The 15,333-nt window shown below is 37.2% G+C and overlaps 1 protein-coding gene across 8 annotated transcripts in view; it reads right to left on the bottom strand.

Moving 5' to 3' along the window:
• Positions 1 to 15,333, bottom strand: part of FAM172A (family with sequence similarity 172 member A) — a 429,946-nt gene that overhangs the window by 83,270 nt on the left and 331,343 nt on the right. Inside the window, exon 11 of one of the 8 annotated variants that reach the window (XM_039239373.1) lies at positions 8,313 to 8,362. The exons of the other annotated variants lie outside the window; for them this stretch is intronic. Within the exon in view, the coding sequence (XP_039095304.1) occupies positions 8,343 to 8,362 (20 nt within the window). The 3' untranslated portion in view covers positions 8,313 to 8,342. Of the gene's footprint in view, positions 1 to 8,312; positions 8,363 to 15,333 lie in introns of those variants that run through there. 8 annotated transcript variants of the gene reach the window in all.

Genomic DNA, 15,333 nt, shown 5'->3' with positions numbered 1-15,333 from the left:
ACTTGCTTTCTGCTCTAATTTAAGTTTTAGTTGCATGACACACTGCCTCAATGAGATCATAAACTCCTTTAGGATACGGTTCAGCCTTTTTTAACACCATGGTCCCTGGATATTAAAATTCTTCCTCAACTTAACTGCAATGTTCATAGTGTGATACTTGTTGAGGAATGTAAGTGAACTGAAGATTATATACATTTACTTTTATTGTGTTATATATGTGATAATATGCTATAAACTCATACAAATTAACATTATAATCCAGTTGACAATTTATCTTTGTTTCACTGGATTAACCTCATATTCTCCAAATGAAAGCATTTTCATTCTGAAGGAGTTCTTATAGGTTGTCTAATCTCAGATCTTACAATTTCCCAAGTAAAGAGATCTATATAAGTTAAATGATTGACCTAACATTAGAAGACTTTAAAAAAGTGAAACCAAAAATGGCATCAAATGAGTTTATACATCTAAAGTGCTTAGATCAGGGCCTGGTTGGCAGAGGAAAGGCTTAAGGAATATTATTAACCACAGAATCAAGACTTTCAGATGCCTCATTCAGTGCATTTTCTGGTAAAACACATTACCTCAGAATTCTCCAGTGAAATCATAAAGACAACCATTCGGGGATCATGTTATGCATTCTTCTGTGAGCAAGGGATACATGACAGGCAATCAGGCAGAGGTTTTTGTCAGAACAGACTCTGACTATTCTTCCTAATCCAAGTGTACCAACTGGCTGCCTGTGGGCCTGATTTGTCCGGTAGCTAATTTTTAGCCTACAGAATAGTTTTTTAAAAATTTTTTATCTTATATTCAAGTTAGTTAGCCTTTAGTGCAATAATGATTCCAGGAATAGAAATGTAAAATAGTTTTAAAACTTAAGTTAGCTGCAATGCCTAAAACTAGGGAGATTTCAAATAAGTCTACAGATCTCTGGCTTTTTTGAGAAAACTGGAAAATCTGACAACACAGGGCTTGCATGTCACCAATCAGTTGGTGTTTGAATTTGTCACTCTTGCCCTTTAGCTAAGGCCTTGATTATGATTAATGCATAGAATGATAACTTTGAATCACGTAATTAAGAACTACATTATTCAGGAAATACAAAGTGGTATTTGTTTACTACACGTAAAAGCTAGCTATACCTAGGTAGCTTTCTCCTAAAGTAGGACAATGAATTGTTATAATAAGGATAAAAACAAAGGTGATGGTTTTTAAGGGGTTAATTATAATTTAACCAGAAAATTCATCTGAAGAGAAGAGCTCACTCTTCGGACTTCAGTTACCCAAAATGCCACTGTATTTTTCTTTTATGGGAGATGCTGGTCCAATAACCTTGATTCATGTGTTAAATAAAAACAAATGACACAATTATATTTGGAACCATATTTTCCCCTAATATAAACATAGCCCTTAAGACCCGAGACTATTTTAGTGGGCCTGCTTTTGACCGGAACTAAGAAGCTATAAGAAAAAAAATTAAAAAATAAAAAATAGGTTACAACACATTAAATATCCTCTCTCTGCCACCTTACACTTTTTGGTGCTAAAACATATGCTCTGCCACCTGCAGATAAAAGTCACACGCTGAGAGTGTATATTCTGACAAGAATTACTAGTTTCAAGCATGCCTAGTGATTTTGGACAGTAGCACTTAAGAAACCTTCAATCTGGCAGTTTTATCACTACACATTTTCTAAGGCATTCCTACAGTCTAAAGTTGTACAAGTGTTGGGATCTGACCTTTGGGAGAAAACAAAATAAAATGAAACAAAAAGGATCCCAGGGTAGTGTTTTGATTCGACTTGCTCTTTTTTTTTTTTTTTTGGTCTAACACACACCTCTCTCTCTCTCCCCCCCACCCCTTTTTTTTTGCCATTTATTTTGCACCTTGATGACAAGATTTTTATACTTTCTGACAGGGTAAAACTCTATGGAAGGACCAGGACAAATTTCCATTCCTAGGCATACTGGGAAAATCTGTCAAATGAGTTAAAGATTATCGTTGCTCCTTAAGGAATTTCTGCTCTCATTTTTATACTTCCTTTATCCTTGCTTCACTTTTCTATTTTATTTTATTCTATATTTATGTGCTGACTGTTTCATCTTGTTCCAAAAAGAGTCTGGGGCTTACAGAGAAGAACCCAGTCAGGACTTCCAGCAATGGCAGGTGAAGAGTTGGGAAATCTCCCCGAATGCAACTATAAAAGCCAAAAGAACTGTCAAGTACAACCATTTCAGCACTCTAGAAATCAACCAAAGGCAGACAAGAAAATGAGAAGGGTTTAGTCACAAAAATCTGCTGCACTACAGGTAAGGATAGTGATAGTCTGTGGCGGGCAGCTGGGAAGGCACAGTAGTATTTCCGGGGTGAGACTGGCTGTGAACACTGGCAGCTTCACTGCTGGAGGGCCTGACTTTGATTTAGAGTAGGAGAAAAGTCCCTGCACAATGGTATTATCGGCAAAGAAGGCAAACTCGGTGGGAAATTCACCACAGAGGCCCATGGCTCTACCACACTTAAGCTGTGATCTCACTTGAGGTGGGCAACAACTGGTGGACTAGCTACAACATTTGACAGGAAGATCCTGGAAGTGAGAGAGCCACTGAGAGACTAGATGAACCTCGGGCATATTCCTTCTGTCTGGAAGGCTGAGTGCTAGCACAGAAGTCCCAGAAAAGCCCAGTAGGAAATAAAAGCCTAGGGAAGACTTGAAAACGGCATGAGCTTTGAATATACTCTGCAACTCACAAATAGATCCATCCACAGAGCCTTGCTTGTGTAGGAGATTGAGCAAAAACTCTATTAAACTATGCAGCAGGGGGGTGATCTCTAGAAAGCAAGCTTAATATAAAACAAAAATGAAGAAACCAGATATCAGCATGTACATACTGAAGGGCAGACGGAATCTGCAGATTAAATTTATGCAAATGTCTATAAATAAGACAAGATGAAAACAAATGAACAAACAAAAAACAGCAACAACAGTCCTTAAAAAAAAATCCAGTTTTTCTTACCATTCCTATTCAACACAGTCCAAGAGGTTATAGCCAGTGTACTAAAGCAAGAAAAGAAATTAATGGCAAGAATACTGGAAAGGAAGACATAAAGTGTCTTTATTCATAGATGATATGCTCTTGTATTAGAAAATCCTAAAGATTCTACCAAAACTTTTTTTCAGAGCTAATAAACAAGCTTTATCTAGGTTGATGAATACAAAATCAACAAGCAGAAATCAATTTTAATATTTTATACTAGCAATAAACAATTCGAAAATGACATTAAGAATTCCACTCCCCCCCAAAAAAGAATTCCACTTACAACATCCTCAAAAAGAATAAATTTAACAAAAGAAGTGTAAGAAAACCAGAAAAAAAATTGCCGGCAGAATTTACAGATGATCCAAATAAAGAATAACATTGTAGTTTCAACATTTATGATGAAGCTACAGTATTCAAACCTGAGTAGTACTAGTGTAAAAAACAGACATAGAGATCAATGGAAGAGAAGATAACATGTATTCATAAACCATTACTTGATGTTCTGTTGATTTTCAAGAAAGGTCCAAGGCAATTCAGCGAGGAAAGGGATAGTGTTTTCAACAAGTGCTTTGGGGAAAATTATATATCCATATGCCAGAAAATGACCTTAGATCCTTACCACACACCATACACAAAAATGAGCTCAAAATGAGTCATACTTAAATGTAAGAGAAAAAACTGTAAAACTTCCACAACAAAACATAGTAGATAACATTTGTGATCTTGCAGTTGGCAAAGATTTCTTAGATATGATGCCAAAAATATAACTCATAAAAATAATAAATTAAACTTCCTCAGATTTTGAACTCATAAAAACTTCTCTCTTCAAAAGACAGCAAAGAGAAAAAAAAACCCAACAACAAGCCTCAGCCTGGGATAAAATATTCATACATCACATATATCATAAGAGACTTGTATCTAGAATATATAAAGAATTCCTTCAACTCAATAATAAGACAAACATCAGATTAAAACAGAGAATTTCATCAAAGAAGATATACATATGACTAATAAACACACAAAAAGGCATTTAATATTAAGTAGTCGTTAGGGAAATACTAATTTAAATATCACAAACCTACTAGAATGGCTATAATCAAAAAGACTGATATACCAAGCATTATTGTGAATGTGGAAAAACTGGAACTCCTATGCTTTGCTGGTATGAGTGTAAAATGGTGCTGCCACTATGAAAAATAGTTTTCCAGTTCCTTAAAGAGCTAAATATAAACTTACCATATGACCTAATACTTCCACTCCTAAGTATATACTTAATATAAATGAAAACAGGTCTGGACTGATTCAAATTTGAATGTTCATTGCAGCATTATACATAATAGCTCCAAATTAAAATCAGTCAAATATCCATCAACTGGTAAATGGACAGACACAATCTAGCATATCTAAACAATGGAATACTACTCAGCAACAAAAAAGAATGAACTACTGGTACATGCAAGAATGTGTCTGAATCTTACAAACATTGTAAGCAGAAGAAACCAGACAGAAAATACCACATAGTCTTTGATTCCATTTATATGATACACAGAGATAGTAGATCACTGTCTGGGGCTGTGGGTGGAAACAGCAAAGGGGCACACATAAACTTTTGGGGGTGATGAAAATACCATAAAATTGGATCATGGTGATGGTTGCACAACTTTAAGTTAGCTAGAAAATACTCAGTTGTACACATACAATGAAATTATTTTATAGTATGTAAATTCTATTTCACTAATGATATTTAAAAAAAATGAACACAATATAAAGCTTTTTTATTTAAACATTTTTTTAACATTTATTCATTTTTGAGAGATGGAGAGAGACAGAGCATGAGTGGGGGAGGGGCAGAGAGACAGGGAGACCCAGAATCCGAGGCAGGCTCCAGGCTCTGAGCTGTCAGCACAGAGCCCACTGCGGGGGCTCAAACTCATGAACCATGGGAACATGACCTGAGCCAAAGATGGATGCTTAACCGACTGAGCCACCCAGGTGCCCCTGAACACAATATAAAGTTGTATGAAAACACAAAAATATTTGAAGAAGTCAAGGCAAGAGCAAAAATGGACGAGAAAATAATAAATGGATGTGATTAGTCCTATGTAGTTGCTACAGATGCGATGGAAATTTAGCTTTAAGCCTCCAAATGGTGAAAGCCCAGACTTGGGGAAAAACTGGGGACTGACTACCTGGGGATCTCTGCAAAAGGCTGATGCCTGGCTCCCACCCTAGACACTGTGATTGTACTGTGATAGCAAAGAGGCCTTGGCTCCTCAAGTAATGCTCTGCAGAGCAAAGTTTGGGAATCAATGCAATCACATAGTATAAGATTGTCATTGACATAAGATGAAAAGAAATAATTGCTTGGGGAAAAATGGGAGTTCTGGGAAGGATTTCTCCTATGGGTCCTCCTAAGAGAAGACATCGTAAAATACAGTAAATTAGTGTCTCTAAATCAGCCGCCACTTGGCCTGTAGTGGGTCCTGAATGGTATACAGGAGTGCAGAGACAGTGCTGCTTCTGTCCTCAGGACAGCTGAGGGGACCAGGGACAGCTGGAGCTGCTCTGCCTGAAGCCTCCATCCTTGAGCAGTCTCCTCCGTCCACACCAGAATACTCAAAAAGTATTATATTTTTGTAGTATGTGCCATAAAATAAAAAGCATGCCATCTAAAAGACACCTAGAGCAGATATCTTTTAGAGTAGGATATGTTTATATAATAATTTCTTTCAACAAGCTGATTACAAAACAGAGAAAATGATTCAGTTAAAACATTTTTGCAAGAGGCCCAAAATGTCCAGTTATCTGCTCTCAGGCTTCACTTATCCCATAGTATTATATGTGGCTACAAAGCCTACTGAACTCCTCCTTTTGGGTGGCTCTTAAGTTAATGAACTTAAGTTATATATTAATGAGACCATGTTAGTTATTTATTTACCACGAGGCCAAGTTTACCCAAAGGCGCTGGCTGTGTGGAACAGTGGGTGCTGCCCAATGCCTCAGAAACTGTGAAAGGCCTCATGATGCTCTCCTCTCCACATCTACTTCTTTACAAGTAGTTTTTAAGCTTACTGTAAGCACAGCATGAACTATGTTGTGTAATGTAAGCATGTGGCCTATTCACGTTATTTATGAGGAACTGACCTTAGATTTAAAAAAACCTTCCCCTCCCACTCCATTTTAATTCCACACAGAGTGACTGATTATAATGTGTGTCACTGGGGAGCATTAACATTCTACCCTTCAGAATTTTTTCGAGGTATGAAATTTCAGTAAAATTTCAGTAAAATTGCTGGTATAGAGTTCAAGAATATGGGGTACGGTTTCCGGCTCCATATACTCTCCTGGTCACCTGCATTCACCTGAAGGAGAATATTCCTAGTGGACTTTTCCCAGCAAGTAAGACTTTGAGGAGATAGCCTTGATAAGTACATTAGTCAATCTTTATGGTTCTCTACCCCATTAGTCACATCACTACCCTAGAATTACACCAATGACAGACAGTAAAATCATCTTACATATTAATTTCCCATATGACACATCAGATTCTTACATCAAGAGCTACTGTCTTAAATCAAAAAGTTAGGTTCTTGCCTATAGAACCACAACATTCCATTTAACTGTAAAGAAATTCCATTCTTTCCCTAATGAATCTTTACTATCTACAAAAGCAAACCAAGAGGATTTTACTCTACTTATATGAATATGGCAACCACCTTTGTTTACTTTGAAAATGAAAGAATGAGAGTACAGGAATATATTTGTGTTTCTCATATATATACACGTATAATCAAAAGAGGATTTCAGAGAAAAGGACAAATGTAAGGACAGCTGAAAGCTAAAAGTAGTACACCAATTTTTAGCACTTTTGGATACAACTTAAGAAAAACTATAGCCTGAAAAAAATTTAAAGCACCCTTAAATCTCTTTATTAATTTAAAAATGTATCACAAATACATAACTGCATTCTGCTGCAATCCCCTTAAGTCATCTTGTTAAATTTTGTCACAACATGTGTTACCAGAGTTCTACACTTTTACCTTTGCACTTTGTAGTGTGCAGCAGAGCAACATAATTAACCACTGCTAGGTAGTGTTTACGTTAGTTCTCAAAAGGTTAAGAAGCTGATTATAGCTACAATCAGCTTTGCCTGAGGCTTCAGGGGTTCTGTGTAATCAAATTAGACAAGCAGGACACAGTGTCACCTAACACAAACCAGTGGCACTTTCTTCTTTGCTCTGACCCCTTTCCCCCTTTTTATTAGGGGAACAACTCATGCTTTGTGCATTTACCAGATAATTTAAAAAGACTTGTTTCTAATAAATGTGGCATGCAATCTCATAAGATATCCACTTGTTTATAACTAATGAGAACAAGTAGGGCAAATTAAAAAAAAGTTGATAAAAAATGTTGATAAAGGAAAACTAAATTTGGAGGTATTAAGATGTTATACACAAAGTATTTCCTTAAAAGGCAGGTGACAACATGATCCTGTGTACATGATATTAAGGATGTTTCCTAGCTTTCGATAGGCTGCCAGCTTTGATCTATGGAAAACCACACAATGGTTTATCTGCTTCCAAGAGAACTCAGAGAACTTTATAAACCTGATAGGTAATGCATTAGCATTTCTAAGAAACCATGGCTAACCCACTCTGCTGAGTTATTGCTCATCCTCTCTCCATCTCTACTCTTTGAAGTCAGGCAAGGTGGACTACATAATGGATGCATTTAAAGAGGGGGTTTAATAAGGTGAGAAGAAGAGCAAACTAGCCCTACTCCACAGACACCATTTCCACACGGTTCTATATTTAAATGCAGTAAGACGTATTAGACAAATCCAAATCCTTGCCGCCTTGGAGTCTAAAGGGAACAAAAGCATGAACACTAAAGAGATATTAAAAAAAGAAGGAATGGAGAATTTAAATAAAAATCGAGAATCTTACTCTTAACAAAATTTATGAATCATCATGAAAATAATAGGTAACGTTTGTTATATCTTTATCTTCCTAGATTTGGCTTTGAATTTTTGGTTCAAATTCTACATATTTATTGCTTTGCTTGAAATACATAAACCAAATGAATGTAAACATCCTACAAATGAGAGAGGAGGAGAAAATGAATTTTGCTAATGATTTATTCTGGGCAATAAAACAAAAACTTGTTATTTTAATTGATTAAGTCATAAAGAGTTCCTGGAGAAGTCAGATCTCGCTATTTGCACAGTCAGACAATTTCTGCTAATCCAGCAGTACTTAACAAATTCACATGTGGTTAGCTTGTCTTGCCATAGCTGTATATCACATTTCTGTGCTGCAAGCTGTGCAAAAAAAATCAATATGCCAAGTTTAACAAAAGGACAGGAAACATGATGTTCTCCTATATTTTCAATGAACCTCAAATGACTCTGCTGTTCATACTCAGTGCAATTTATGGCAGAAAAATGTATTCTTCAATGAAAAAAAAACTACAATGGAATGAATTATATAAATTCAGAGCTGAAGTTCTGGCATATTCCATAATAACGATTTATTTAGAAGATTCTGACATTCTGATTCAACATGCACAGTACAATCAGCCATTCATGAAGCAGCTCTTTTTTTTTTTTTTTTAAATAAAGGCTAAAGTATATGCTTTAGGCCAAAGAAATATATGCTATTTATGGTGATAGTTTGATATATGTATTTAATTTAGGTTTTAGAGACTTTTTTTGAATGTCTCCTTTCACATGTGAAGCATAGGATGAGATGGTACCTATTGAACAAATGCTTCAAATTATAACACTAAAGGAAAAAAAGTCTCAATGGATCCCAAGATACTTCACTGGTTAATTGATTCTAGATTTTTACGTCTTCTTTTACTACTGCAGAAGTACATTATGTGTGTAAGTAGATTAGTATGAAAATGTTGAGAATGAAGTAGGAGTGGTCATGACCAACAGGTCAGCACAAAGCACTGCGTCTTCTGCCATCTCAACTCAGCGATGTGGAACTAAGTGTGGCAAAACAGCCAGTCAGCTGGACTTGGGCCAAAGGGTTCAGAACTGTTGCTACAATGTTTCCCCGCCCTTTCTTTCTGTTCCTTCCCTTCCTTTTTTTTTTTTTTTTTTTGAGTTAGAATTGGCTTTAGGAATCATCAAAGGGCCACATATACATCGAAAAACAAGAAAGCTGAACAGTTCATGAACACATAGAAATTCACATATGAAAAATTCTTTGGAATTCTTCATTCCAAAAGTAAATGAATTAATGGCACTTAGCTGGGGAGAGCATGGCAGTAATCAGTACTGAAGGTATAAACTGTTATATACAACACATTCAGAGAATTACACTTATTTCTAACTTTCCATGAATGTGTTATTTATAAGACGATTTTCATTCATAGATAAATACACTATTTAGAAGAGAACAAGCACAGGGCTCCTGGGTGGCTTGGTAGGTTAAGTGTCCAACTCCTGAGTTTGGCTCAGGTCATGATCTGATAGTTTTGTGGGTTCAAGCCTCATATTGGACTCTGTGCTAACCACGTGGAGCCTGCCTGAGATTCTCCCTCTCTCTGCCCCTCTTGCACTCACACTCTCTCTGTCTCTCTCAAAATAAATAAATAAACCTAAGAAAAAAAAGAGTAGAAGGATAGGCATAAAGTTCCCAGCCAGAAAATAGCAATATAATGATCTTGAGTGTTGAATAATATTAATGTTGCTATATATGGTCATTTCAGTAAACAGTTGACCCTTGAACTATGTAGGGGTTAGGGGCACCACTCCCCTGCACAGGTGACAATCTGCATATAACTTCTAACTTCCCCAAAACCTGACTACTAATAGCATACTGCAGACTGAAAGTCTTATTGATAACATAAACAGTGATTAACATATATGGTGTATGTTAAATGTATTACATACTGCATTCTTACAATATAATAAGCTAGAGAAAAGAAAATGTTACTAAGAAACTTATAAGGAGGGACACCTGGGTGGCTCAGCCGATTAAATATCTGATTCTTGATTTTGGCCCAGGCCATGAAATCACAACCCATGGGTTGGAGCACCGCATCAGGCTCTGTGCTGACAGCGTGGAGCCTGCTTGTGATTCTCTCCCCCTCCGCCCCTCTCTCTCTCACGCTTTGTCTTTGTTTTCCAAAAATAAATAAATAAACAATGGGATGCCTGGGTGGCTCTGTCGGTTGAATGTCTGACTTCGGCTCAGGTCACGATCTTGTGGTTTGTGGGTTCAAGCCCCACGTTGGGCTCTCTGCTGACAGCTCAGAGCCTGGAGTCTGCTTCGGATTCTGTGTCTCCCTCTCTCTCTCTATCCCTCCTCTATTCATGCTGTATCTCTCTCTGTCTCAAAAATAAATAAACATTAAAGTTTTTTTAAAAAAAATAAACATTAAAAAAAGAAAATAATAAGGAAAAGGAAGTACATTTATAGATGTGTACTGTTTGTTAAAAAAATGTTTTAAATTAAATTTTTTTATTTTTGAGAGAGAGAGCTCAAGTGGGAGTTGAGGCAAGATGGAGAGAGAGGGGGACAGAAGATCCGAAGCAGGCTCTGTGATGATAGCAGCAAGCCCAAGGCAGGGCTTGAACTCACAAACTGTGAGATCATGACCTGAGTCGAAGCTGGATACTCAACTGACGGACTCACCCAGATGCCCCAGTTGTACACTGTTTTTATCAAAAAAATACTTGTATACATGTACCCAAGCAGTTTAAAACATATTGTTCAAGAATCAAATGTAATTCATATTCTTATTTCAAAACAGAGGGTATAACGTGGCTCAGAGTAGTGATTAGGAGTTTTGGTATGGATATTCAAGAAACCCAGAAAGCCAGAGCTTGGAAGAAAAATTACACCAAGGTGTACAAATCATAATTTAACTGTGTATGCAAGTAGACTCTTTAAAGTCTGTAACCACAGTTAATAGTCAAATATTATCCCCAGTTAGTAGTATGATTCTAGTACATATATAATTCATTCCCAAGAAATGAGAGAGTTAACATTTTTGGAAAGTATGAGAATGAACATTTTTGGAAATTGCTTAATTATGTTAACAACAACAAAAAACGGTAAATGAAAGGTAAACATTTTATTTCTGGGGAGTAAAATTATCTTAACATGTTACTGAGTTTAGATTTACATGGTAATTCAAATTATTTTTCCACAGTTTTTATCTTTGTAGATTTTATATTTTCTAGCCTTTTCTGATCTCTAAAGGCTCTTTGGCAGTACCTTTCTCTTCTTCACTCGAAAACATCTATGTATTGATGAGATTTCCCTATCACTTTATTGTCACTACATGAAACCTATAGATTCACTTCTGATGTAAACGCCTCGTTTCTGCTCTTCAGGCAACAATGCTGGTTCTTTCTTGGAAGTCTTCATTATACACCCAATCATTTCTATAAACTCAAATGCAAGGGTCCACCTTCACTTTTCTCAGCACCACTTAATTTCTTCCACATCGCTCGTATCTTCACATCTTACCTGCCCACACAGGAGATTTCTCCATAGCTTTTGTATACTTCAAAATGTCATAATCTTCGCAAAATCGTCATCAGTTTTCTACCAGGGCTATTATCTACAGTGCAAAGTAAACCAGGTGTTGTAAGTGGAAACATCTAGTCTGTTTGAACTCTTAGACTATGAAGTGTGGATATAATTCAGTCTGAATGAAGCCTTTAGAAAAAGAATCTCACTAGGAAGGATCACGAAAATTATCTACTTAACTATCTAATATGTAAATGATGAGAGATCAGGACAATAACTGTCCTAAAGCCACATATTGGTTTGCAACACTCAGCATTCTCTACTCACATTGTGCTTTTTTTAGTCCCTTGCAATTATGCTCCTCAAAGCAGAACTGGCCAGGGAGGGGTGGAGGTGCATCAACTAATAAATTTCCTTCAGACAAAAAGGATCAAAACATTCCTTCTATTTCTACTGTTAACCCTTCAGTGCACTTTTCCACCACATCTTAGTCTTATTCTTATGTGTGCAAAGGTTATCTTGGTCACAGGGTGCTGTGACCACATTATATCCTTCCTGAAACTGCTTATTGAGTTTCCTTCCTAAGTCAAATGGAACCACTCAGAAAGTCCATCTACTACCTGTCTCAAATAAAGGAAAATTTTACCTTCTCACTTTCCTACCCATTTTGTTCTCTTCCTTTAAGTAATGCAGATATAAAATTCTTCGGCTTGTATTTCTAGCACCCTAAAAACCCATTTTAGTTCCCACTTTTAAAAAAAGCTCCCTTTTTCAAGGCAAACTGGTCTAGGCACTCTGGAAAAGAGTATGGAGATTCATCAAAAAATTAAACAACAATAACCAAGTTATGGAAAGACCCCAAACACCCATTGACTGATGAATGGATCAAGAAGATGTGGTATCTCCTTTACACACACACACACACACACACACACACACACACACACACGCACGCACGCACACAAAGGGAATACTACTTGGCAATGAAAAAGAATGAAATCTTGCCATTTGCCACAATGTGGATGGAACTAGAAGGTATTATGCTAAGCAAAATAAGTCAGAGAAAGAACGATATCATATGATTTCACTCATATGTGAAATTTGAGAAACTCAGATGAACAAGAGAGGGGAAAATAAGATAAAAAGAGAGAAGGAGGCAAACCATAAGAGACTCTTAAATACAAACAAACTGAGGGCTGCTGGAGGAGTGGATGGGTGGGTAGACAGATTAAATGAGTGATGGGCATTAAGGAGGGCACTAGTTGGGATGAGCACTAAGTGTCATGTGTAAGAAATGAATCACTGGGTTCTACTCCTGAAGCCAAGATTACACTGTATGTTAACTAACGTGAATATAAATAAAAATAAAAAAAATTTAAAAAGCTCCCTTTCTCATTTTGCTTATGCTCACTCTTCTGGATATTTTAGAGTAGGTTCCTTTCTCTCCAACCTTCAACACTAGAAGGGATATGCATTATTTTGCTGTTTATCCTTACCTACTCAGGCCATCATGCCTTTTTCCTTTTAGTACCCACTTAAGGTACCCACTTAAAAATCCTTCTTTGGAAAACCCGACCAATTCCTGGAACGCAGTCAAGAGCCACATGCTATTGCCATCACTTACTCTTCATTTCCTTATATCCTTTAATGTTATTTTTATTATTTTTTTTATTTTTTATTAATTTTTTTTAAAATTTATTTCTAGGAGAGAGAGAGAGACAGCGTGAGCAGGGGAGGGTCAGAGAGAGAGGGAGTCACAGACTGAAACTCCGACACCGCGAGATCATGACCCAAGCGAAAGTCGGACACTTAACCGACTAAGCCACCCAGGCGCCCCTAATGTTATTTTTTTAAATGTTTATTTTGAGAAAGAGAGAGAGAGCACGAGAGAGAGCCAGCATGCACACACAAGCTGGGGAAGGGGCAGAGAGACAGGGAGAGACCATTCCAAGTGGCTTCCCCGTCGTCAGCGTAGAGCCGGACAGGGGCTCCATCTCACGAACTGTAGATCATGACCTGAGTCAAAATCAATGGTTTGACACTTAACTGACTGAGGCACCCAGGTGCCCCCTCATATCCTTTAATTTTGGAAACACAGAATCCTAGCATTGAAATAGATATTAAAGATTATTTAATATATCTCTAACAAAGGTAAGAATTCCTTCTATCTTATTAGTGAAAAGTGGTCTTTGAGCCTTTACTTGAATGCTTCAAAAGACAGAAGGCTCACAAGTTCATAATGTAGCCCATTCCATGCCTGAAACAATACAATCATTATAGTGAGCCTATTTAATTTCCACAATCCACAATCAAAGCCTTTGTCATAAAGTATTCAGCACATCACGTATGGTTCAGGGTTGAGAACAGCTAAATCATTAAATCTTCTGTGAGTTCCTTTGGTGCAAGAGCTTGAAGATCTGGATGGTATCTGCTCGATTTCAAGAGCTGCGGCTATTAAAAGAAAAAACTGAAGGGGCGCCTGGGTGGATCAGATGGTTAAGTGTCTGACTTTGGCTCAGATCATGATCTCATGGTCCTCGAGCCCCACATTGAGCCCTGTGCTGACAGCTCAGAGCCTTGGATTCTGTCTGTCTCTCTGTCTCTGCCCCTCTCCTGCTCACACTCTGTCTCTGTCTCTCTGTCTCTCTCTCAAAAATAAATAAACATAAAAAAAAATTAAAAGAAAAACTGAAAATCTTCAGGGGATGCTAGTTGTACGGTTCTCAAGACACTGCCCTGTGCGATATTTTAGTAATTACTTGGTTAGGAGTATGGGATGAACTTGAACATTTAAGTTAATACTATTAAAAATTAATGAAAATGTTAATTTGCACATAATTGGTAAACTATATATTCATGTGTTTCTCTTACTAGAGAAAGCACGTTTTTCCAAAAATTACACTTAGGTATTCTGATGGACAATCAGTGCATTAGATTTCATATCTTTTAACTTCATTGATTTACAGGGCCAACTACCAGACTCACCCTTTTTAAAAAAATTTTTTAAAAATTTTTTTTCTTTAAATTTCTGGGAGAGAGAGAGAGAGAGAGACAGACAGACAGACAGACACCATAAGCAGGGAAGGGTCAGAGAAAGAGGGAGACATAGAATCTGAAGCAGGCTCCAGACTCTGAGCTAGCTGTCAGCACAGAGCCTGACCGCGGGCTCGAACCCACGAACCATGAGATCATGACCTGAGCTGAAGTTGGAGGCTTAAATGACTGAGCCACCCAGGTGCCCCTACCAGACTCACCTTTTAAGTTTTCATTCTGTGATGCCTAACTAAAGTGGAAGGTGCACACACAATCTTACCTACATGTGTATAGTATACTTTTGAAAAAAATATAATGAAGGACATAATGTGAACAGAGCCCAAGCCCTGTGGTTAAAGGCATCACTCTGGGAAAAGGTGAATGAATGAATGGGTGGATGAATGAATGAATGAATAGATAAATAAATAAATAATAAATACGATCTACTCATTAATGGTGAAATCTTGAAATTAAGCAAATATGCCAACTCCCTGGACTGGTTTAACTTCAAGATTCATTTAAAGAGTAGTCTTTAATTTGATAGGTTTGGAAAAGGAGAAGCCGGGAAGCAGGGGATGGAACCTGGGACAGCAGCTTGTAAGCCCCGCTGCTCGCTGCTCGGGTGAAGGGCCGGGTACAGTAATAGCTGGGAACTGTGAGTGCGACAGGCTTTGAAGTCAGTTCAGCTTTGATGTCCTCCTCTCATAGTTAATAGTAAGTCAGTAGAGAACAGGAAAAAAATAAGACTTTCCAATACTGTCCTTGG

The sequence above is a fragment of the Hyaena hyaena genome, unplaced genomic scaffold (genome assembly GCF_003009895.1).
Source record: "Hyaena hyaena isolate Hyena2069 unplaced genomic scaffold, ASM300989v1 scaffold_156, whole genome shotgun sequence".
In the NCBI taxonomy this organism is placed as follows: Eukaryota; Metazoa; Chordata; class Mammalia; order Carnivora; family Hyaenidae; genus Hyaena; species Hyaena hyaena.
Note: the sequence above shows the minus strand (reverse complement) of the source record. Positions and strands in the feature narration are given on the sequence as shown.